Source organism: Sphaerodactylus townsendi, linkage group LG15 (assembly GCF_021028975.2).
Source record: "Sphaerodactylus townsendi isolate TG3544 linkage group LG15, MPM_Stown_v2.3, whole genome shotgun sequence".
NCBI lineage: Eukaryota > Metazoa > Chordata > Lepidosauria > Squamata > Sphaerodactylidae > Sphaerodactylus > Sphaerodactylus townsendi.
The window spans coordinates 35,312,223-35,336,210 of NC_059439.1; the positions used below are offsets into that span (position 1 = coordinate 35,312,223).

A 23,988-nucleotide genomic window follows, 5' to 3' on the forward strand; every position below is an offset into this window, starting at 1 on the left:
AACCTATATGGGCTTGAAAAAGGATAACGAAATAAAACCATATCCAGATATGGATTTATAGCACCTCAAAAGCTTCCCCTGTTGAATTTATGGAAATTATTTCTAAAGTTATCTAATGGAACAGAATTTGAGATATTGTTTGAATATGGTTTGAGATTCACTTTGTTATGACTCATGTGTTGAGTAGATGTACACGAAGGTGTAGTATCTGTAACAATGTCTTCAATATACACCTACCTCGCAAATAGGGTAGCCTTCTATTTTATCTAGCAACTTTCTGGTCCTTATGACAGCTGCAAAGCAGATGTCACAAATCTGGTGCAATTGTAACCTCTACCTGTGGGTTCTGTGGGGCAGAACTTGGAATGAGTTTGCAACAACAAATTTTAAAAACAAAATGGTTTACTTTCTTAACATATAACATCAACATTTACATCACACTTCAGGTTGCATTTTCAAGTCCTTATATTTACAGTCTACTGATACTGCCAAGTCCAATTCTTCTTTGCAAGTGGGTTGGCTCCTGAAGACTCCAAGGGCTTGATGAAGGTTTCCAGGAGAACTCTCACCCATTACAACCACAAAAAACAACAACCCTGAAACAATAAACTCCAACATTTACAACATAGCAAAAATAAACAACTACCTTCCCACTAGTTCCCAACAACATTGCAGTTACCTTAACAAGGTGTTAAGGGCTTAAACCAATTGGCCATGCTGACAGAGGCTGATGGGAATTGTAGTTCCTGAACATCTGGAGAGCCACAGGTTCCCTACCCCTGGCTTAAACAAATCAAGGTCCGAGTCTGGTAGCCTTCTCTCCTCCAAACTACATGAGCTCTGCAGCCTCCTGCTGCTTTGAGTCTCCACCCCTTTCTGGATCAACCCATTCTGAGCATGGGGGTTACACAATCTCAGATACTAGAGCAGTTTGTAGGCAGCATGTCTATTTTCACCTATCATGATTCTGTCTGTCAGGCTCATCAAAATATGAGGCCTTGCTCCAGGTTAGCCAGGCAATCAATGAGAGGCTTGGTGCCAGGACACGGAGCCTGTGATATTACAAGCTGTGTGTTATCACTTCCAGAGAAAACCAGAAAGTGACATAGGGTGGCTCTAGAAATTGCTGGGCTCTATAGTAAAAACCATAGAGCAGCGGTTCTCAACTTGTGGGTCGAACAAGACCCCCTTTGGGGGTCGAACGACCCTTTCACAGGGGTCGCCTAAGACCATCGGAAAACACATATTTCCCAAGGTCTTAGGAACCGAGACGCAAATAATTTTATGGTTGGGGGTCACCACAACATGAGGCACTGTATTAAAGGGTTGTGGCATTAGGAAGGTTGAGAACCACTGCCATAGAGCTTCCAGTGATTCCTAGAGCTATAGTCTGTCATTTCCTGGGGTGGAAACCTCCTCCACTCCAACTACTGATGTGGCAAGAATTAAACAGAGATCAGTTTCCATGAAGAAAAATAGCTGCTTTGGAAGGGGAGCTCTAGGGCATTTTACCCTATTGTTCTGTCCCTCCTTCTCCCGGAAGTCCATTCTCCAAATCTCCAGGTATTCCTCCAACCTGGAGCTGGCATCCCTAGTTGTCAACCTCCTGGTTGGACCTGGAGAACTGTGGGAATTATACCTGGTCTCCAGACAACAGGGTGGGGTGGGGTGGGAAGGGGGGAACTCTTTTTCCATAAACATTCACTTCAGATTTCCTATTCCCCCATTCCACTGAAGGAGTGAAATATTAAATGCATCACATCAAACTTGATGAGACAAACAGGTCCTTCGGTGATTACCGTGTTTCCCCGAATATATGACAGTGTCTTATATTAATTTTTGCTCCCAAAGATGTGCTATGTCTTATTTTCAGGGGATGTCTTATTTTTCCTGGTGTTCTGTTCGTCGGACATGCTTCCAAACAAAAACTTTGCTATGTCTTACTTTTGGGGGATGCCTTATATTTCGCACTTCAGCAAAACCTCTACTATGTCTTATTTTTCGGGGATGTCTTATATTAGGGGAAACAGGGTATTAGCTATGATGGCTAAATGGAGGATCCATGTATAGAGGCAATATACCTTTGAATTCCAGTTTCTAGGAAGGAAGCAATGAGTAAGAACTGTAGATTGCATGGTGTATTTCCAAGCATCCTTTGGTTAGCCAGTTCAGGAAACAGGTTGCTGGATTAGACATAAAAAATAGCTCTCTGATGTTATCTGATTCTGAGTCCTCCTTGGGGCAGAGTGGAACTGAATAGAGACTGAACAGCCCGATTCTGTAGATTTATTCCCCCTTTGTTCCACATACCTCTTGCTTCTGATTGGCTGGGTGTAGCAACAGGAACCTCGTGTGTGAATTATGATTCAATTGTGATGTTTCCTGAGCTGAAAAATTCAGCTCCACCACTTGGGTCTTCAGCAAGAGCAGTCAGAGATCATATTGAAGATGTCCCCAAGGGTTCTGCTGGTGCTACTGTTAGTGTTTGTTGGTGGTAAGTACTGAGTATCCCCTCTCCTATGTAATCTAATCCTCTCTTCTCCAACAGTGCAGTGTCTCGCATTAATTTTTATTTGTTCATGCAAACACAAACATCGTAAAAATCAAATGCAAATACAAACACAAAACTCCATAAAAACAAATGGTTGCAAACCACCCACTTAACCATCCTAACTAATGGAAATTAAGTCCAAATGCCAAGGCTCATTCTGCACATGCAGAATAATGCACTTTCAAACTGCTTTCAGTGCTCTTTAAAGCTGTGCGGAATAGCAAAATCCACTTGCAAACAGTTGTGAAAGTGGTTTGAAAATGCATTATTTTGCATGTGCGGAAGGGGCCCAAAAGAACTTTTTCCATTCTCGTATTGGACCATCAATTATCTAATTTGTATAATAATTTTTTTTGATAAAAAGTTAACTGTACCGAATTATAAAACTCTTTTACTTTACCAATTCAATCGTGCCAGTTAGGAGCGACTTTTTGATTCCAATTTCTTTGCAAAAAAAAAAATCAATCTTGCAGCAGTAATCGTATGAAGAGCTATAATCCTTTTGTCTGTGGGAAAGTTCGGTAAATAATTTAAATTTGAAAAGTTTCTGGAGTAAATGGCATTGGTTTTTCCATACCAGTTGATGGCGTTTTCACAACTTGTGACCAAAACGATGAAGCACGGCTACGTTCCCGCCATAAATGGAAAACTCCGCTGCAAAACCAACAGCCTATTTTCCTTTGTTTTGTTCATTTTGGCTAATCTCTTCTCTCCACTTCCAGGGATTTCCAAGATCTATCCTGATGGATAGTTTGTTCAAAAATACTCTGAATTAACTACACATTATTCTCATGCAGGGGTCAGGTGCCAAGTCCAGGTGAACCAGAGCTGGCTGGTGTTCACCAGGGAAGGAGAGACCGCTAGCATTGCCTGCAAGTACGAAACTAGCTCTTTCTACAGTTTGCAGTGGTACAGGCAATTCCCGGGAGAAGGACCAACACATCTGCTCACGATAGTGGGAGAGGAAGTCAGAAAGGGACCCAACTTCAGTGCTGTGCTCAAAAAAGACAAGAAGACGAGTCATCTGCACATCTCAGGAGTCCAGCACAAAGACACAGCCACCTACTTCTGCGCTGTGGAAGCACAATGAGACAGGTGCACTGGAAACTTGGGCAAAAACTTTGCAGTCTGAGAGAGAAGTTGACTTTTCAGACTCCTGGCCTGCTTTGTGCTTGGGAATCAGATTTTATACTGGAAGTTCATCAATATGGTTTTCACTGGCCAGTGAAGAAGGAGGAACAGGTGTCCCTTCCATGAAATGGGATCTTTTTTGGGATGCTGAATTCGGTGCTCAGGGCTAAGTCCGTGCCTGCAGAATCTGATCGCGGAACTATAGCATCCACGTATCCACGCCTGGGCACAGTATTCATATCGGTGCCTTTCTGCAATTGACCCTTTTATTTGGCATGTAAATGTTACACATTTGCCCTCTCCATCCTTCTCTGCACTAGTTTACGTTACTATTTATTTATCTATTTAAAGCATCACTAAGTCCCCTTTCCACCCAATAGGGGCCCTAAGACAGGGTGTGTGTGTGTGTAAAATCATAGAATCATAGGCCCCTTCCGCACACGCAAAATAATGCGTTTTCAAACCACTTTCACAACTGTTTGCAAGTGGATTTTGCCATTCCGCACAGCTTCAAAGAGCACTGAAAGCAGTTTGAAAGTGCATTATTCTGCAAGTGCGGAATGAGCCATAGAGTTGGAAGAGACCACAAAGCCATCAAGTCCGACCCCCTGCCACACATAATCAAAGCACTCCTGACATATGTTCATCCAGCCTCTGTTTAAAAACCTCCAAAGAAGGAAACTCCACCACTCTCCGAGGCAGTGAATTCCACTGTCGAACAGTCCTGACAGTCAGAAAGTTCTTCCTAATGTTTAGGTGGAATAGCTTTTCCTGCACCTTGAATCCATTACTCCGGGTCCTAGTCTCTGAGGCAGCAGAAAACAAGCTTGCTCCCTCTTCAACACGGCATCCCTTCAAATATCTAAACACGGCTTTCATGTCATCCCCTTAACCTTCTCTTCACCAAACTAAACATCCCCAGCTCCCTAAGTCTCTCTTCGCAGGGCATGGATTCCAGACCTTTGACCATTTTGGTTGCCCTCCTCTGGACACGTTCCAGCTTGTCAATATCCTTCTTAAGACCCAACATGAGATGAATTGACTCAGTTGAGGAAACCGCAGGCCTAAATTTGAAAGATTTGAGCAAGGCTGCCAACGACAGGACGTTTTGGAGGACATTGGCCCCTTCCGCACATGCAGAATAATGCAGTTTCAATCCACTTTTACAATTGTTTTTTCAATCCACTTTTTACAATTTTGCTATTTTGCACAGTAAAACCCAGCTTCAAAGTGCATTGAAAGTGGACTGAAAGTGCATTATTCTGCATGTGCGGAAGGGGCCATTGATTCATAGGGTCACACACAGATCTGCAGCACAAAACTTGGACAACTGTACAGGAATAAAATGGCTGTCCCCAAATTATTCAGTGCTACAAGTGGGATGAGATACCTTTACTAGGAATCTTTATTTTTTGCTCTCCCTTGCTGCCACCTAGTGGTGATTCTTCTCCACTCTCCGAGCCGTCGGTTCTCTTTGCTAAAGCTGGTCTTGGAATCAGGCATAGCTGTAAAGGAAAGAGAAAGTGTTCCAAATCAACCTTCCTGCTCTCAGAGATTTTTTAAACTTGAGGAATCCTGAGCCCAAGTTTGCAGACAGGACGGGGCTTTTTGGAGGAGAGGGCCATCAATTGCTGTTGGCTTTGATGATGAAATAGAGCCTCCGTGTCCAGAGGCAGTAACCCTTTGAATGTCAGTACAGACAGGCGGAAACTTTAGTCTCTGTGCCTTGATTGTAGACCTTCTCGGGACATCTGATTCACCAGGGTGGGAAACAGAATGCTGGACCAGATGAGTTGGTCGGATCCTGTACGGCTGGACCACATACATTTAATTTTTCTTAATGCCCTGACTTTCTTCCTGACTGGAAATCCCAGTGGCTTATCGCATCACTGAATCCTGACAACAACAACCTTGCGAGGTAGTCTAGGCTGAGAGATTATGGTGGGCCTGGGATCACCCAGAAAAGTTGCAGGGTAGACACCTCTGAGCTGAGAAGTTTCTTTGAGGTTTGGGGATAGAGACAGGCTAAGGTTTGTGGGTTTGTGGGAGGGAGGTACTTTATCTGGATCGAGTGTGATAGCAGCCACACTCCACAACGGCCATTTTCTCTGAGGTAACTGATTCCTGTGGCCTGGGGCTTGGTAGGAATTGCAGGAGGTTCATAAGGCAGAGGAAGGCTTCAAATCCGGCTGTCCTAGGCCCTAATCTGACACTCTACGTACCCCCACCACTTGGAAATTCCTCTACCCCACACAGTGGCGTATCTAGGAAAAATGTAGCCCGGGGCAAAATCTGGGATTTCTGCCTCGCCACCCCACCCCCGTATGGGCGGCCACCCTCCCCAACCACAACCAAACAACTGTCTTTTGCACCAGGTCAAAGAAGAAGAAGAAGAAGAAGAAGAAGAAGAAGAGGAGGAGTAGTAGTAGTAGTAGTAGTTTGGATTTATATCCCCCTTTCTCTCCTGTGGGAGACTCAAAGGGGCTTACAATCTCCTTGCCTTTCCCCCCTCCTTGCCTTCCCCCCCTTGCCTTTCCCCCCTGTGAGGTGGGTGGGGCTGAGAGAGCTCCTTAGAGCTGTGACTAGCCCAAGGTCACCCAGCTGGCGTGTGTGGGAGTGCACAGGCTAATCTGAATTCCCCAGATAAGCCTCCACAGCTCAAGGGGCAGAGCAGGGAATCAAACCCGGTTCGTCCAGATTAGAATGCACCTGCTCTTAACCACTATGCCGCTGCTGCAGTTTCATAGAGCTGAAGAATGGAGGAGGAGGAAGGGTGTGGGGGGCAATTTTCCGCCCCCGCCACGTGACTAAAATGCAGCCTGGGGACATTTGACCCCATACGTCTCTCTGGGCCCATGGTGGCGAACCTTTGGCACTCCAGATGTTATGGACTACAATTCCCATCAGCCCCTGCCAGCACAGACAATCGGCCTTGCTGGCAGGGGCTGATGGGAATTGTAGTCCATAACATCTGGAGTGCCAAAGGTTCGCCACCACTGGTGGTATGCCCCTGAACACACTTTAAGCCCATGACCTGAGCACAGACTGCCGTTTCCTTGATTCCTCAGAGGGCAGGAACCCAAACACGCCCACGAGGCTGTGGTCTTGGCTGGGGCTCTGTCAGCAACACACAAGACAGCAGCTCATCTCTCACATCAGTCAGCCTAAAGATGAGGATATTGGTGGTGATAGTCATGGCTCAGCTGCTGGCTGGATCCACAGGTATCTTGGGTCCCCAAATAAACGAGAGGGTTTGGATCGCAGCAGTCAGGGCCTGGGGCTTCGTCGGTTTTGACAGGAAGTGCAGCCCGATCTTAGGAGTTTTTATTCAGAAGTTAGTCCCAGCGTGTTGCAAAGAACTGAAGTAAGTCACTGTGTGGTCTCAGGCAGAGTTACAGCCATTGCGAATCCAATTTGTGTTGTCTAAGTCCACTATGCAGTCTCTCCATTGAGTCAGCAGTGTGACAGGGCAGCCAAGAAAGCCAATGCAATTCTGGGATGCATCAATAAGAGTATAGTGTCTAGATCGAGGGAAGGGTGTTTGTTGTGAGGGGGGAAGGGCAAGGAGATTGTAAGCCCCTTTGAGTCTCCTAAAGGAGAGAAAGGGGGGATATAAATCCAAACTCCTCCTCCTCCTCCTCTTCCTCCTCTTCTTCCTCCTCCTCCTCCTCCTCCTCCTCCTCCTCCTCCTCCTCTTCTTCTTCTTCTTCTTCTTCTTCTTCTTCTTCTTCTTCTTCTTCTTCTTCTTCTTCTTCTTCTTCTTCTTCTTCTTCTTCTTCTTCTTCTTCTTCTTCTTCTTCTTCTTCTTCTTCTAATTGTACCACTCTATTCTGCCTTGGTCAGAGCTCACCTGGAGTACTGTGTTCAGTTCTGGGCACCAAAATTTAAGAAGGATATTGAGAAGCTGGAACGTGTCCAAAGGAGGCCAACCAAAATGGTAACAGGTCTGGAATCCATACCCTACAAAGAGAGGCTTAGGGAGCTGGGGATGTTTGGTCTGGAGAAGATAAGGTTAAGGTGGGGGGGACATGATAGCTGTGTTTAAATATTTGAAGGGATGCCTTGTCAAAGAGGGAGCAAACTTGTTTTCTGCTAGAGACTAGGACATGGAGTAATGGATTCAAGGTGCAGGAAAAGAGATTCCACCTAAACATTAGAAAGAACTTCCTGACAGTCAGGGCTGTTCGATGGTGGAATGCACTGCCTCGAATGGTGGAGTCTCCTTCTTTGGAGGTTTTTAAACAGAGGCTGGATGAACATATGTCAGGAGTGCTTTGATTATGTGTTCCTGCATAACAGGGGGTTGACTTTAATAGCCCCTGTGGTCTCTTCCAACTCTATGATTCTATGAAACCTGTTGGTTAGACTGGAGGGACACTGCAGAGGTTAGCACTATAAGAAGACATTAGGCTTGAATTTTTGGAGAAAGAAAACGCTATTAATCTAAACATCTACAAGCAGTAATTGTGACTCTTTCTTTCTTTCTTTCTTTCTTTCTTTCTTTCTTTCTTTCTTTCTTTCTTTCTTTCTTTCTTTCTTTCTTTCTTTCTTTCTTTCTTTCTTTCTTTCTTTCTTTCTTTCTTTCTTTCCAGGTGAGTCAAGCCAGAAGGATTCTGTCTCCCAAGATCCATCAGCTTCGGCCCAGGAGGGAGATCCTATCCAACTCAACTGCTCTTATTCGGGAACCGAGTACAGCCTACAGTGGTACAAGCAGTACCCTGGAGGCCGGCTTCACTTTCTGGCTTTATTGAGTACCTCAACCTCTAAACGTGACGACTCTTTTGTAATGAGTCTGGACACAAAGAGCAGAAAGTCCTCCTTGTATCTGAACAGCACGCGGCTGGATGACTCTGCTGTGTACTTTTGTGCCATGGCTCACAGTGGTACATAGACACATCCTGCTTATGACAGAAAGGGGGGAATAAAGCTTTACAGAGATCAGAAACGTGACAGATTTTCAGGTTTCCAACTCAGCTTTTTCTCCTTTGGACCTTTTCCAGCATAACTTTCCAGCCTGAATTCAGGTCCTCTGTCCTTTTTCCACTTGCTAGATTACTATTAGCTGTGTTCCTACCTGGCTTATCTGCTTTCATAATAGGAACAGAGAAGGAAAATCAAAACAGGCCTGTCACAAATTCATAGGTCTGCCGCCCGGTTTTAGAAATCCAGATTGTGTTTTGTGATTCCCTCCCCCCAAATTCATTCTGGAGCACTTTAAAAGGGGGTTAATCGCAGAGAATGGTTCTACTGGCGACATTTAGCCCCGGTTTGCAGTGCGGGGAATTTCTGGGAAAGAGACCTCAATCTCTGGTTGCAATAGTGGCAGACTAAGCTGGCCAGGATCCCAATACTGACCTCAATAAACAATAGCAGTTGGGTCGCCTGTCCATCACAGCGGTCAAGACAGTTATGCAGCAATTCCTCGTACTGCGGAGGACTATTAAGACAAATTCCACGGCAATAACAACTTTGCAGCATGATTAAGAAACGACTGTTTAAAATTGCTTTCATGGGTGGCTACTAAAATCTCTCCCTCTCAAGTATTTGTGGTGTATTTTCTTACCTGCTGGTGTTCAAGCACAGTGTCAGATCTGACACCCATTTAACGAGTGGCCAGAAGGGGGCAGTACCACACATTGTCAGTTGCGCATGGTTGTGCATTACTGGGTTTCAAACTGCCTCTCCCATCCCAAAAGCTCAAACACGTTTCGGAGAAGCAGGGAGAGACAGAAGTGGAGAGAGTCTCCAAGGATGGGTGAAGGTGGAGAGAGACTGGAGGATCTCCTAGACCTGTGGTGGCGAACCTTTGGCACTCCAGATGTTATGGACTACAATTCCCATCTGCGACTGCCAGCATGGCCAATTGGCCATGCTGGCAGGGGTTGATGGGAATTGTAGTCCATAACATCTGGAGTGCCAAAGGTTCACCACCACTGTCCTAGACAGTCCTTTCTGCCCATTTCCGGGGTGACACGTTGTGTTCAGAGAACATCAGATGCTGCTGTGCGGATGAGAAGAGCAAAGGCTGATGTCTCCTTTGATCCTCCAATGAGGGGAACATGAAACCGCCCACACAAGTCTGTGGTCTGTACCACACCTCTGCTGTGTAAGAGGCTCATTTATCACATAGTTCACACTCAAGATGAGTCCGTCAGCCACTCGAATCGCCACTTTACTTCTGGCTCTATCCACAGGTAACTTTTCTGGATCCAGGTCTGGAAATGATCCCAGATCCAGATGGGTACACTTTGCACCAGTGGGACACACACTCTGTCCTCATGGCCATTATTCAGGAATGGGTCCCATTAACCCCTGGATCTTCTCTTGCAAGCCGATGTACGGTGGCATTTGTGAAGCCACCCGAATGGGCACGTTTCCTCTTTTTGAAGAAAAGCGTCATTCAATACCCGGTTTCAGAATCAGAATCAGTCTTTATTGCAGACATAGACCAGCTTAAGGTAGGTAAGATGCTTACCGTTAAAAGAATAAAATATATTAAAACTAGAACTATAATGTCTAAAAGAATCTACAGGCCAAAGGAAAGATATGGGAACATAGAGAGGGTGGGATAAAGGACACAAGGCACAAGGGAACAATAACATTGGCAAATAAAAGGGTGCAACTAGCAGCCCCTTCCGCACACGCAAAATAATGCGCTTTCAAACCACTTTCGCAACTGTTTGTAAGTGGATTTTGCCATTCCGCACAGCTTCAAAGAGCACTGAAAGCAGTTTGAAAGTGCATTATTCTGCATGTGCGAGAAGCCTAGGATTCATCCAGACTGTTTTATAACAGTTTCAGACTATTGTAGGTTGCTGGAGAGGCAGCATATGAATTCCCTAAATAAGTAAATAAAGTACTTGTCCGATTCATCATTTCCCCTGTCTGTACCCGTTCCCTTCTCCTGGTTTTCCTTCCCTCCTCATTTTTCCAGACTACTTTCCGAAGGAAAACTGACTTATTTTTGTTCTGTTCCAGGTGTATCAGGACAGGATTCTGTCTCCCAAGATGTATCCGCTTCGGCGAAGGTGGGAGAGCCCGTCCAATTCAACTGCTCCTATAGTGGAACTGCACGGAGCATCCAGTGGTACAAACAATCTCCCGGTGGCCACATTCAGTTGATACACCTACTGTTCAGAACGTCCTCTGAGCGTCAGGGCGATTTCACCGTGAGTCTGGACACGGCCAAGAAAACCAGCTCCCTCTACCTGAAGAACACTCGGCTCAGCGATTCTGCCGTCTACTTCTGTGGCATGGAGCACAGTGGTAAACAGATGCATCCTTCCCATTGCAAAAATGGTAGAGCGTGTCAGATGAAATGAAATTTTTACAGAGATTGGCAATCCAACCCCATTTCAGAATTTATATTTGGCCCAGTGGGCTTTGGAAATATCCTTCGAGGGATGCGCCCGTTAAAACTCCTGACTGGTCATTATTATTGTCCTCTGGCAGGGCTGGTTCCAAGATTTGGGGGGGGGGGTCCTCGGTGGAGATGGTCCAGGAGTCCCCCTATCTGGCCCTTGGCCTGTGCTCCCCCCACCCCGTGTATTCCACATCTTTCCTTCACCCCCTTGCATCCTCTCCAGCGCCCTCCGTGCCCTTTCTCCAACTTTGCTCTGGAATCAGTACAATTTGGAGGACCATTAGAACCCATTCTAGCAGCAGATGATATAGGCAGTTCCTTGGGGGGGTGGGGGGGGGGCGACCATCTAGCTCTGCTTACAATAGTGGCAGTCAAAACCAGCAAGGAACTAAACTCTGACGCTGATGGACAAACCTCTTTCTGCTTCAGTCTGTCCCGGTATGTCTCATCTAGACATTTAGACATGCTTCCCAATGCTTTAAAAGGGGGAATTAGGCTAAATCACAGAGGATAGTGCCAACAATGACATTTAGCCATGGCTGGTAAATGGAGCCTCCATGTCCAGGCGCAGTGTACCTTTGAAAACTGGTTGCCCAGGGGACAAACTGAAAAGGTCAGTTTCTTCTTTCCAAGGCTTTCCTATGGGCGCTGTAAGGAACATCTCAGTGGCCACTGCGAGGAAGAGAATGCTGGAGCAGAACTTCCTTCGGTCCAATCCGGGAGGGTCCTTGTGAACATATTGAGGAGGATAGATTTAAATGAGCACAGCGGAGGGCAGTTCTTTTTATAACTACGTTCCTCCCCTTATGGTTCTTGATGTAGGTTGTTGAGAGATGCCTGTCTCTGATTGGCTGGCTTCCGCAGCACGAACAGCGTGAATCATAGCTCTGTTTCCTGAGCTAAGGGGTATTATACCTCTGCAAAACAGGAGGCTCATTTCCCATGTATTTCGTGCAGAAGATGGGGCCCTGGACCGGTTGGATTGCTGTTTTCCTTCTTGCTTTCTCCACAGGTAACTTCTTTGGATCTAGATCTGTATCCAGTTCAGTGCTCAATTGGGTACACTGGCTGGCCTCTCTTTCTCCACTGCAGACATGCATCACAATAAATTCTCTCTCTCTCTCTCTCTCTCTCTCTCTCTCTCTCTCTCTCTCTCTCTCTCTCTCTCCTCTCTTTTTGGCAATTGTTATCCACCTTCATTCCATGTTTTCTGTCCTTTGAAAACACTCTCTTCGCTTCCTTTCCCCAGAAATTGATGGTGGAGTTGAGTGTTCAGATGAATGGGAGGTTCAGTTCTGACCACTCTCCACCTTTGGCTATGTGACTTCCCTCCGTGACCCAGAATATCAAGACAAGGGACTCTGGAGCAGAAACTTCCAATGCTAAGAATCTCTGCAGCAGATCCCTTTAGTCTGGAGGTCAGTCCTTGGCTTCAGAGGGACACATTTCTTCCCTTATGCCCATCTATTCAGGAGTAGATCCCCTTAACCCTTCATCTTCTACCCTTCCCTGTAGGGTGGCAGTTGTAAAGTCAGAGGGAACTGCTCATATGAATGGGTTTCTTGCCTCCTTTTGAAGGAAGAGAGGAGAGGGAAGAAACAGAAGGTTTGAAGACTCTCTGCTGGCACTCACAGGTAGAACTCACAATACTAGAACCAGGGGACATTCATGGAAAATGCTGGGGGGAAGAATTAGGACAAATAAAAGGAAACACTTCTTCACACAACATGTGATTGGTGTTTGGAATATGCTGCCACAGGAGGTGGTGATGGCCACCCACCTGGACAGCTTTAAAGGGGGCTTGGACAGATTTATGGAGGAGAAGTCCATCTATGGCTACCAATCTCGATCCTCCTTGATCTGAGATTGCAAATGCCTTAGCAGACCAGGTGCTCGGGAGCAGCAGCAGCAGAAGGCCATTGCTTTCACATCCTGCACGTGAGCTCCCAAAGGCACCTGGTTGGCCACTGCGAGTAGCAGAGTGCTGGACTAGATGGACTCTGGTCTGATCCAGCAGACTAGTTCTTATGTTCTTATGTTCTTAAGGAATGTTCTAAATATGAGTCTAGGACAGGAAAGTCATTCAACCTCCAGTTTGGGTCTGTTGCCGGCCTCTGGAGAGGCTGCAAATAAATCCCCTAACTAAAGTGTTAAGATTCTTGTCTTATCGCACCGCTTCTCCTCTTTCTACCTTTCTCCTTATCTCCGCCTTCCTTCCCTCTTCATTTTTCCAGCCTCCTTTCTCAAGAGCAAAGAAGATTAACTTTTCCTTCTCGTGTTCCCCCCTGACCCTGCTTATTCCAATTGAACAAGGACACATGGCCAATTATTTACATTGGATCACCAACCCTAAATTAAGAAGAGCCTTAACACTGGCCAGATTCAATCTAATGCCTTCTATGCTGCTCTATGGCAGATATCAACAAATTGATAAACAGAGGAGGCTATGTCCATGCAATATGGGTCAGGTGGAGACACTCGATCATACCCTCTTTCATTGTGTAAGGTTTGCAAAAATCAGAATGTCGCAATCTGCACTAATCCCATTTCTGTATAATAATCTAACTGATGCTCTTAAGATACCTATGCTTTTGAACAACATGGATCCCACAGTGTGCGAGAATGTAGCAAAATTTCTGCTAAAGATAATAGACGTAAGTCTAGATGAATACCAATCAATGTCTATGTATTATGACCACATATAGCCAGCAGTAATTTTTCTAGCTTCTGTTAGTATCCGATGACGCTTAAGTGAGTCAACTTAGCTGAAGGAATGTCCTATAGTTACAGAAGGACCATGTATATATTTTAGTACCAGTGTCTATAACTGTGAGCAATAACGGGCAAATTTTGTATGCTTATTTTGTATGTTTATTTTATGCCAATAAAGGCTTGTTATTATTATTAAAAAAACTTTTCCTTCTCTTTCAGGGGTTTCAGGTCAGAAAAATCCTGTCTCCCAGGACCCATCCATTTTGGCCAAGGAGGGGGAACCTGTCCTACTCAACTGTTCCTACGGCGAAGCTGCAAACAGCATTCACTGGTACAAACAGTCCTCTGGTGGCCAGATTCAGTTTATGGCCATATTGTTTAAAACTTCCTCTGAATCTCACGGCTACTTTGTGGCGAGTCTGGACACGGCCAAGAAAACCAGCTCCGTTTATCTGAACAGCACCCGACTCAGCGATGCTGCCGTCTACTTCTGTGCCATGGGGCACAGTGATACACAGACACATCCTGCCTAGTGCAAAAAGGGTGTGTTCAGCACTTGCGAGACACAGTGAAGTGTTACAGAGGCAGAAAACGAGGCAGGATTTCAGAATACAGATCCAACCCCGTGGACCTTTTGCAGTTCTCCATTTGAAACAGGCTTTCTCAACGTTTGGCCTCCAGTGGTGAATTATCTTAATTTAAAATTTTGATTCAAAGCTCTGTGGAGAAGAACGGGAAAGGTATTAAGATTAGTTAGGGGAAGAACTAGAGAGAGGAATGTCACGCATTTTCCTTTTTTGTTTGTTTAAAGAATAATAGCTTGAGCTGGAATCAATTTTTCTTCTTTTTTTTCTTTTTCAATTATGGGATTAATAACCGCTGAAGAATTTATTTCGTACAAGATAGGGGAAGCCCCGGTTACATCATTAGTAAGAAAAGGAATTACCAGTGGTGGGATCCAAAATTTTTAGTAACAGGTTCCCATGGTGGTGGGATTCAAACTGTGGCGTAGCGCCAATGGGGTAGGGCATGGGCACCTTGATGAGGGACCGTGTGGCCAGGCATCTCTGGGGCGGGACATTCCTGGGGCGGGGGGCTGTGGCAGGGATGCCAGCCGCTGTGCCGGTCCCTTAGGCTGAGAACATCTAATGCACGCAGGCGCAGGCTGCCACGCATGCCGGTGCACCTCCTGCTAGACTGCTTCAAGTCCTGCGCGCTACTGCTGAGAGGAGGGGCGTAACGAAGGCAAAAATCACGTGGCAAAATCACCCATTAGTAGCCCCTTCTCGGCACACACAAAGAATTGGTAACCTACTCTCGGGAACCTGTGAGAACCTGCTGGATCCCACCTCTGGGAATAACGCTCACTCAGATATTGAGGAAAGTCGAAGCGGATCAGATGTCATTATTTATGTCGTGAATTGCGTTCGCTTTGAAACTTTAACCTCTTTGTAATTAATTTAAAAATCAATAAAGTTATTCAAAAAATAATAATAAAAAGAAACAGACTTTGAAGGATGCTCATGCTAAAACTCCTGACTGATAATTGTTTAATGTCATCCAGTAGAACTGGTTCCAAGGGGTTTTTTGGGGGGGCGGGGCAGGTCCTGGGGGGTGTCCAAGTACCCCTTCCCCTCCTCTGTTCCAAGGCCCTCTGCTTGTGCCTCTTTCATTCTACCCACCTGTGTCCCATCCACTGTGCCTCAATCAGAAGGACTTGGGCCCCCACCCTCTGGCCATCCTTCTCACACCCTTTTGCATGTCCTCTCACTTCCCATGTTCACACTGCCTGCGTGCCCTTTCTCAATTTATGCTGGAGCGCCACAATATCCCTTGCTGAGTGGTCTGTGCAGCCAGGAACATTCGAGAGGCATAGCTGTGAAAAGTCACCTCCATGTATCTGTGCATACTTGTTGCCCAGGGGTCAAGTTCTTGCTTTTGACTTTGTCCATGGAATCATAGAATCAGAGCTGGAAGAGAACATAGAGGCCATCTAGTCCAATCTCCTGGCTCAGTGCAGGATCATGGCATTACGGAGTCCACAAAAAAACCTCTCGGTGGCCAGAGTGAGAAAAAGGATACTGGACTAGAGTGGCTTTTGGGGACAATTCAGGAAGGCTGTTCTCTTGTATTGATTGAAGAGGGTGAAACGAAATGAATTATAGAATCATAGAGTTGGAAGAGACCCTAAGGGTCATCCAGTCCAACCCCCTGCCATGCAGGAAGACACAATCAAAGCACTCCTGACAGATGGCCATCCAGCCTCTCTTTTAAAAACTCCAAAGAAGGAGACTCCACCACACTCTAAGATAGTGCATTCCACTATTAAACAGCCCTTACTGTCAGGAAGTTCTTCCTGATGTTTAGGTGGAATCTCTTTTCTTTGAACCCATTACTCCTGGTCCTAGTCTCCGGAGCAGCGGGAAACAAGCTCGCTCCCTCGCCAACATGAAATCATGAGCACAGCACATCTCACCATGACATGCCTCTAAAGATGCCAGCTATAGATGATGATGAAGAAGAAGAGTTTGGATTGATATCCCCCCTTTCTCTCCTGCAGGAGACTCAAAGGGGCAGACAATCTCCTTGCCCTTCCCCCCTCACAACAAACACCCTGTGAGGTAGGTGGGGCTGAGAGAGCTCCGAGAAGCTGTGACTAGCCCAAGGTCACTCAGCTGGCGTGTGTGGGAGTGTACAGGCTAATCTGCATTCCTCAGATAAGCCTCCACGGCTCAGGCAGCAGAGCTGGGAATCAAACCCGGTTCGTCCAGATCAGAGTGCACCTGCTCTTAGCCACTGCTCTTAGCCACTACGCCACTGCTGCTCCTGTGGGCGAAACAACCAGATCTTGCCCACACTGCCCAAAGAACCCTAAAAAGCCAATATACCCCCCCCCTCTCTCTCTCTCTCTCTCCATGTTGCACATTTCATGAAAAGAAGCCAGGAGATCTCAGGCGTAATTTACCACTTGGTCCTCAGGTCTTGCCTTCTTTTTCCCCACTAGGTGGCACAACAGAGCCTCCACGTCAGGTGAAGACCTTCGTTCAACAGGGGAAGTTTGCATTTTCCTGAATCGGTAAAGAGAACCATAAAGCACTCTTCTTCCGACTGGAAGACGAGAAGAAAGAACAGCACGCACAAGGGAAGGATTTGTTCAGCTCAGGCCCAACCTTTGTTTCTCTTGTGCATTTCGGAGCCATCTCCTAGGAGAAGCACAATCCAGCAGGACCATCCATGTCCTTCAAGATAGTCTCAAGAACCTGGCCAGCTCTGCGGAAGCATCTCTGTGGACTACTTTTCCTATGTAAGTGGAGAGATTAAGATATTAAAAACTAGGACAGAGACGCTGGGCAGCCCCACTTCCCCAAGCAGGCTTCCCCCTCCTCCTTAGTTTGAGTTCTATCTCTTGCTCAACCAGCCACTACCAAACGCTTCAGCTATTGCCACAATTCAGACTATCTGGGTATACTCCAAGAGCCCAAGCTTAGATGGCTATACACAAGGGCTCGTTGTAATTCCTTCCCTTGTTCTGTACTCCAAGGGAGGTTTCTTAAAATTGACTCGCACGAGTGGAAATGCCCCCACTGTACTATAGTGGTGCAATCCATGGAACATATGATGCTTAACTGTCCCAAATACGAGGAAGCTAGGGCCAGGCTTTTGACTTCCCTTCCTGCTAAGTTTAAGGAATACTCTGTTGCTGGGAAGGTTGCGTTCCTACTAAACAACTCCTCTTCTGTGATTTTAAATTCTGTAGCTAGGTTCCTTTTAGGAACTTTGGAATAATACCTGTGATGGTTTTATGAATGGAACAGTTGCCTGGATAATGCTGGTTGTTATCTTGGTATTATGCCTAATAAAGGTTTTATGTATGTATTGCCACCATTGCTGCTAGTGTGGTGTAGTGGTTCAGAGCGGTGGACTCTAATCTGGAGAACTGGGTTTGATTCCCGAACTCCTCCCCATGAGTGGGAGAGTCTTAACTGGTCAACCTTTCCACTTAATATCAGGGGAAGGGGCTGAAGGAAGCATAATCATAAGCATTTATTGTCATTGTGCACGCACAACAAAAATTTACAGCAGCATTCCTCGATGCACACCATTCCGGACTCATACCCCATCCTCACTTTCCCCTTCCTCCACCCATCCCTACACAGCCCCAAACACATCAACACGAAGCCCCGGAGTTCAGCACCGCCACAGCTCTAGAGCAGAAGCTGTCTCTAAGCCTCTTTGTCCTAGTTTGGATAGACCTGTATCGTCTGCCGGATGGTAACAGTTCAAAAAGAGTGTGCTGGTTGAGACGGGTCTCTCAGAATATTTTGGGCTTTCTTTAGGCTTCGGGAATTATAGAGTTCTTCCAAGGAGGGGAGAGGGCAGCCGATAATCCTCTGTGCAGTAGTGATCACCCTTTGGAGCGCCTTCAAACCACTTGCAAACAGTGGTGAAAGTGGTTTGAAGGAGGTAGTTCATAAGAAAAAAACCAAGCCGGAACATGTCGAGAAAAACAATGATGATGGAAACGTGTTATTCCAGGTATTGAAATCTACGGGGATGTTCTTCAGATTCCTGAGGTTTCTGTCTCTTTGGGAGGGACAGCAGAGATCCCCTGTAACCACGAATCCTCTGCATACCAAATGCTCTTCTGGTACATGCACAGCCACGATGCAGCTCCTCGCTTAATCATCTCTACTTACCGTGATACAGTCAAAAAGGGCCGATGGACTATGGAGGTGAACAAAGCCACCCTGTCTACAAACCTCTCCATCAGCGAGGCGAAGACGAATGATGCTGCCACCTACTACTGTGCTGTGAAAGCCACAGTGGTGGGAAAGCAGAGGGCACCAGCTCAGAAACCAATAGGGGTTGCGGCTGTGTTTTAATTTGATGGGTTTTAGCTGTATGTGCTTTAAAGTTATGTTGTGCACCGCCCAGAGCCCTCCGTGGTTAGGGCAGTATATAAAACCCAATAATAAATAAATAAAATAAATAAACTAATCTCTGACAGAACTCATCCTCTGCCAGGAACAGTTCCATCTCCTTAACATACTACTAATAGGTCTTAAGAAGAGTTTGAAGAAGAGTTTGGATTTATATCCCCCCTTTCTCTCCTGTAGAAGACTCAAAGGGGCTGACAACCTCCTTGCCCTTCCCCCCTCACAACAAACACCCTGTGAGGTAGGTGGGGCTGAGAGAGCTCCGAGAAGCTGTGACTAGCCCAAGGTCACCCAGCTGGCGTGTGTGGGAGCGTACAGGCTAATCTGAATTCCCCAGATAAGCCTCCACAGCTCAGGCGGCAGAGCTGGGAATCAAACCCGGTTCCTCCAGATTAGATACATGAGATCTTAACCTCCTACGCCGCTGCTGAATAACAATGAACAATAAACCAAAAACACTGCCAGTCCTCCTGCTGGAGAACAGAAACACACAAACTTTGATGCTTACTACTAATTTACTAAGTGAACGGAAAAGTGAAAATAAGTGCACTATTGTCTATTATCTTAAAATAGCTATGAACATACATAAATACAAAAAGTTACAAAAAATACAAATCACTGTGGTTTTCACTTTTCAATACACTTAGTAAATTAGTAGTATCAAAGTTTGTGTGTTACAGTTCCATCTACCCCACTCAGTGAGACATCTGCATCTCCAGATAGCTTCCTAAAAGTTGATATCTGCGTTAGACACCTAACAGCATTTGAAATAATGCATCAACATCCGTATCGTTGCATGCAATAACCTGTGGTTAGAATTCAGGGTTATATTTGCTAGCATTCAATAGACAATGTATAATTTTTTTGTCTGATGTATCTATGATGAAGTTTGCTTTGGAGCGCCTTTCAGAAAAACACTGAAACAAGACCAGCTTTGGGTGAGCATTCAGCACGCTCAGGGAACCCCCAAGTATGCAGGCAAATATTAGTAAATTCAAAAGGGCCCTCCCCTGAATGCTGCATTCCAGAAACACCAAGTCTTCATTTTCAAACATCTTCTTGACTGAAGAGATAGGGAGCTTCAGCTTTCGAAGTGGTGGCTCCATATTGAAAAAAAAAATCTTCTCCTTGGGTTTCTCATGGGAGTCTCTTCATATGCTTACAGCCACAGAAATTTACCATCATCTAAAGATCAGATAGATAGATAGATAGATAGATAGATAGATAGATAGATAGATAGATAGATAGATAGATAGATAGATAGATAGATAGATAGATAGATAGATAGATAGATAGATATATATTACGGCCTTTTGGCCAGCCAATCTAAAGATCAGACTGTACGACCAGGAATACCAATCTCTCCTGAGTGCTGCACAAAGCTCCTGTTCCCCTCTATACTTTGGGATCACCCCCCCGAAATCTAGCCCTGCTGTATACTTAGAACAGCTTGTTAATTAGTGCAGATGGGTCATGACAAGAGCAAGATGCAACTCATTCCCCTCTGTCTATCTTCAAGGTCATTTCCTTAACATCCCACAAAGTGAGCGTTGTTGTCGGTACTGTCCCAACGCTACGGACTCAATCCCTCATATCCTGTTTTACTGTTCTAGGTATTATGATATTAGAACCGATCTGGGAGCTTTACTACCTCTAGAATTTATGTTTCTCTCAGACAAACTAAAAATGTCTCAGCTATTGAACAGCCCTAATGTAGAAATTTCTGAAGCAGTTGCTACATTTTTAATCCATGTTCTACATGATATATAACAATGATCCTGTTTTTGTATTTGGAATGGATGGTACTCCTGGTTTATGCCTAATGAAGGTTTTTGGATTGGATTGGATTGGACTGAAGAGATTTAAACCCAGCAGAAGTAGAATGAATGTGACTTTTGGAGTTATTTCTGCATTCAAAGGATCTGCAATCAGAGTGGTACCCACTGCCTGATTCTGGAAGAAGAGGAACAGAAGAGTTTGGATTGACACCCTGCTTTTTTCCAACCCTAAAACTAAATGTCTGGAGCTACACCCATATCTAGATCTAAAACCTTTTTGCATCTGATACTATTCTGCAACTATCAGCCACGAGGGGGAGATGTTCTTCGAGGTTTATCCTTCTCTAAGTTCAAAAAACTTAGCCTACAAGGAGATTCTGTCTGGTAACCACATCCTTCAATTTATCCTCCCCCTGCTAGGACCGTAAATAACCCTGTGGTTATTTCAAAAGGAGACGGAGTCCATTGCATTCTTTAAGTCTTCTCATAGAGGAGGTGTCCTGCAAAACGCCCAGATTCGGATTTGAACCAAATTCTTCCTGTTTGTAGTATCTTCAGCTTCGTCTGCTACTGCTGGGAAGACCATGCTCTTCTCTTGCACCTTGGCTGTGTTCATCTTATCAGTCTTAAGTAAGTGACTGTTTCTGTTTCCCCTCCTTATCTGTGTTCAGTATATTGGGGTACACTCCAGATGGTCCACCGTGTATGCGTCACTTATTGTTTAGGAGAGTAAAGGATCCTTTGTCAGATTCCCCACATAGTATTGATAATATGAAGAAGAAGAAGAGTTTGGATTTATATCCCCCCTTTCTCTCCTGCAGGAGACTCAAAGGGGCTGACCATCTCCTTGCCCTTCCCCCCTCACAACAAACACCTTGTGAGGTAGGTGGGGCTGAGAGAGCTCCGAGAAGCTGTGACTAGCCCAAGGTCACCCAGCTGGCGTGTGTGGGAGTGCCCAGGCTAATCTGAATTCCCCAGATAAGCCTCCACAGCTCAGGTGGCAGAGCGGGGAATCAAACCCGGTTCCTCCAGATTAGATACACGAGCTCTTAACCTCCTACGCCAGTGATGGCGAACCTTTTCGAGACTGAGTGCCCAAATTGCAACCCAAAACCCATTTATTTATTGCAAAGTGCCAACACAGCAATTTAACCTGAATACTGAGGTTTTAGTTTAGGAAAAACGGTTGGCTCTGAGGCCTGCGTTACTCGGGAGTAAACTTGGTGGTAGTTGGTGGCTTTGCTTTGAAGCAACTGTGCAACTCTTCCAACGGTTACTCCCAGGTAAAGGATCGCGCTTGAGTTCTTTGCATGAAAATCAGTGGGGTTTAACAGCGCTTAACAGGGTTACCTACACTGCCTCCCCAAAATTAGGTCTTAGGTTTAATGCTAATAATTGAGCCCAGTGACCCAGGCCAGCCTAGATGTGTGTGGGGGACTCTGTGCGTGCCCACAGAGAGGGCTCTGAGTGCCACCTCTGGCACCCGTGCCATAGGTTCGCCACCACTGTCCTACGCCACTGCTGCTCCTGGATGAATATCTATGAATGATGTTGATATGTATGTTCGGGCTGTCGAGTTGCAAATGACTTCCCAGCAAGGGGCTTTCAGTGCAAGGGAGAAGCAGAGGTGGTTTGTCATTCCCTTCCTCTGCAGAGTTTCCCTTGGTGATCGCCCATCCAAGTACCCACCATGCTTAGCCTCCGAGACTGGATGAGGTTGGGCTGCATCATAACATTCTGCATCCAAAGAGTGTTGACACAGGGGGAAAATTAGCATGGGGAACGAAGGCAAATAGTGATAAAAAGTTGTTCCTTAATTTTAAAAAAGGTGTGAAAACCTGACATTAGCACCTGACAATAACAATATAGACGTATCAGAACAACAACAGAAAAACCCAGAAATAATAAAAAAGACATTACAAGGTGCTAAGCTTTGCAGAGAAAGAGATGACAATCCATTCATCCACCTGACCATCTGGTCTCCACCTTTCTGCCATTTTCTTCTCTACAGAAGGGATCGTTGGACAGTCAGTGAACCAATCGGAAGGCACCGTGGTTGTCCCCCAAGGCAACCCAATATTTCTTGAATGTGGCTATCAATCGTCTCTGCCTGTCAATCCGTTCTGGTACATTCAGCACCCCGGCCACCCTCCCAGGATTTTCCTGAAGGATTTGGGCAAAGATGGCTCTGAAGAAGGAGCTCGTCGGGGCTTTGAAGCGGATCATAATAAAAACCTGAAGACCTTCCACATGAAGAAACCCGCCAGCCAGCTGAGCGACTCTGCAGTCTACTTCTGTGCCACGAGTGACACAGTGAGATTGGCCAAAAGAGGCGCCGAGAAAAAACCTTCATGCAAGAACAAGCAGAAGGAACATTCACAACATATTCAGTGACTCAAGAAGTAATGCTGTTACACACCAATTTTTTTTTGGGGGGACCCCTAATTTGAGGGGTTTCTGAGTTCATTCAGCCACCCTTGCTGTGGTCCCGTCTACTGTTCTACACATGCTTCAAGTCAGAAAGTTACAAGACGAATTCTCAGAAGTTCACCCAACCAGGATTGGCTCCAATAGTTGATGGTCTTGGAACATCATCAAACTTAAGTGGAAACTCTCTTTGCTTAAAATATATATATGGGGAAGAAAGTATGTGCAATGTTATGGAATCAACAAGATGTTTGGGATCAAGAACGTGAAGAACCATCCCACCGTTCTGCTTCTATGAAACAGGCTCCCTAATCATTGTGTGCTATGGTCACCAAAACAGGCAGGCATAAGGAGAACTGAGAAAACTCCCCCAAACCCTAAATTCTACTTCTTGAGACACTGGGAACTAGATATGCCTGGGGACTGGAGTCTGGGATAAATGATTTCCCATCCTTGATTCAGTGAATGGGATTCAGTCAACTGTTCTACTAAATCTAGCCTAGTTCTCCTCTTTACGACCCCTCGTAACTCACACGGCTGTTGCCCCATAATTAGGGTCACCAGCTCCAGGCTCAGAAATACCGGGATATTTGGGGTTGGAGCCTGGAGAGGGTGGAGTTTGGGGAGGGAAGGGACCTCACTGTCGTAAAATGCTTTGACATCACCCCCTGGAGTTGCCATTTTGTTCAGGTGGATTGATATTTATTGTGAAGATCAGTTGTAATTATGGGACATCTAGAGACTGGCAACCCTAAATAATTACCAGCATGTCACCAAAAAAACGATCTTGCCCAGTGGAAAACCTGGTTGGACCCCACCCGTTACAACTTTGCCAATTCTCTTATTTTTAGGAATAGACACGGTACAAAATGTCACACGTGTGAAATGACTACCTTTATTCTCTTGTCCAACCGTTTGATGTAGGCATGCTGGGGAGACCTCAGAAGATCGAGCAGCCGGCCACAGCGATAGCCTTGGAGGGAACATCCTTCAAACTGAATTGTAGCCTCTCTTCAGTTACCACTGAAAAGGTCCTGTGGTATCGACAGGTTTCCAGCCAGGGACCTCAGTATATTGCTGGAGTCTATC

General features: G+C 45.7%; 3 gene segments (V, D, J or C); all 3 read left to right on the forward strand.

The window, feature by feature from the left end:
* The first annotated feature begins 2,448 nt into the window (after nt 1-2,448).
* LOC125444404 lies at nt 2,449-3,641 on the forward strand. The segment is given in 2 exon segments: nt 2,449-2,494; nt 3,349-3,641. Coding segments are annotated over 2 exon segments (339 nt in total).
* An 8,310-nt stretch (nt 3,642-11,951) lies between these two features.
* LOC125444603 lies at nt 11,952-14,570 on the forward strand. The segment is given in 2 exon segments: nt 11,952-12,057; nt 13,977-14,570. Coding segments are annotated over 2 exon segments (384 nt in total).
* A 204-nt stretch (nt 14,571-14,774) lies between these two features.
* On the forward strand, nt 14,775-21,769 carry LOC125444405 (the record flags this gene model as incomplete). The annotated part of the segment is given in 5 exon segments: nt 14,775-14,779; nt 16,762-16,833; nt 18,418-18,583; nt 19,072-19,090; nt 21,750-21,769. Coding segments are annotated over 5 exon segments (282 nt in total), but the record flags the coding sequence as incomplete, so codon positions are not given.
* Between the last annotated feature and the right edge of the window lie 2,219 nt (nt 21,770-23,988).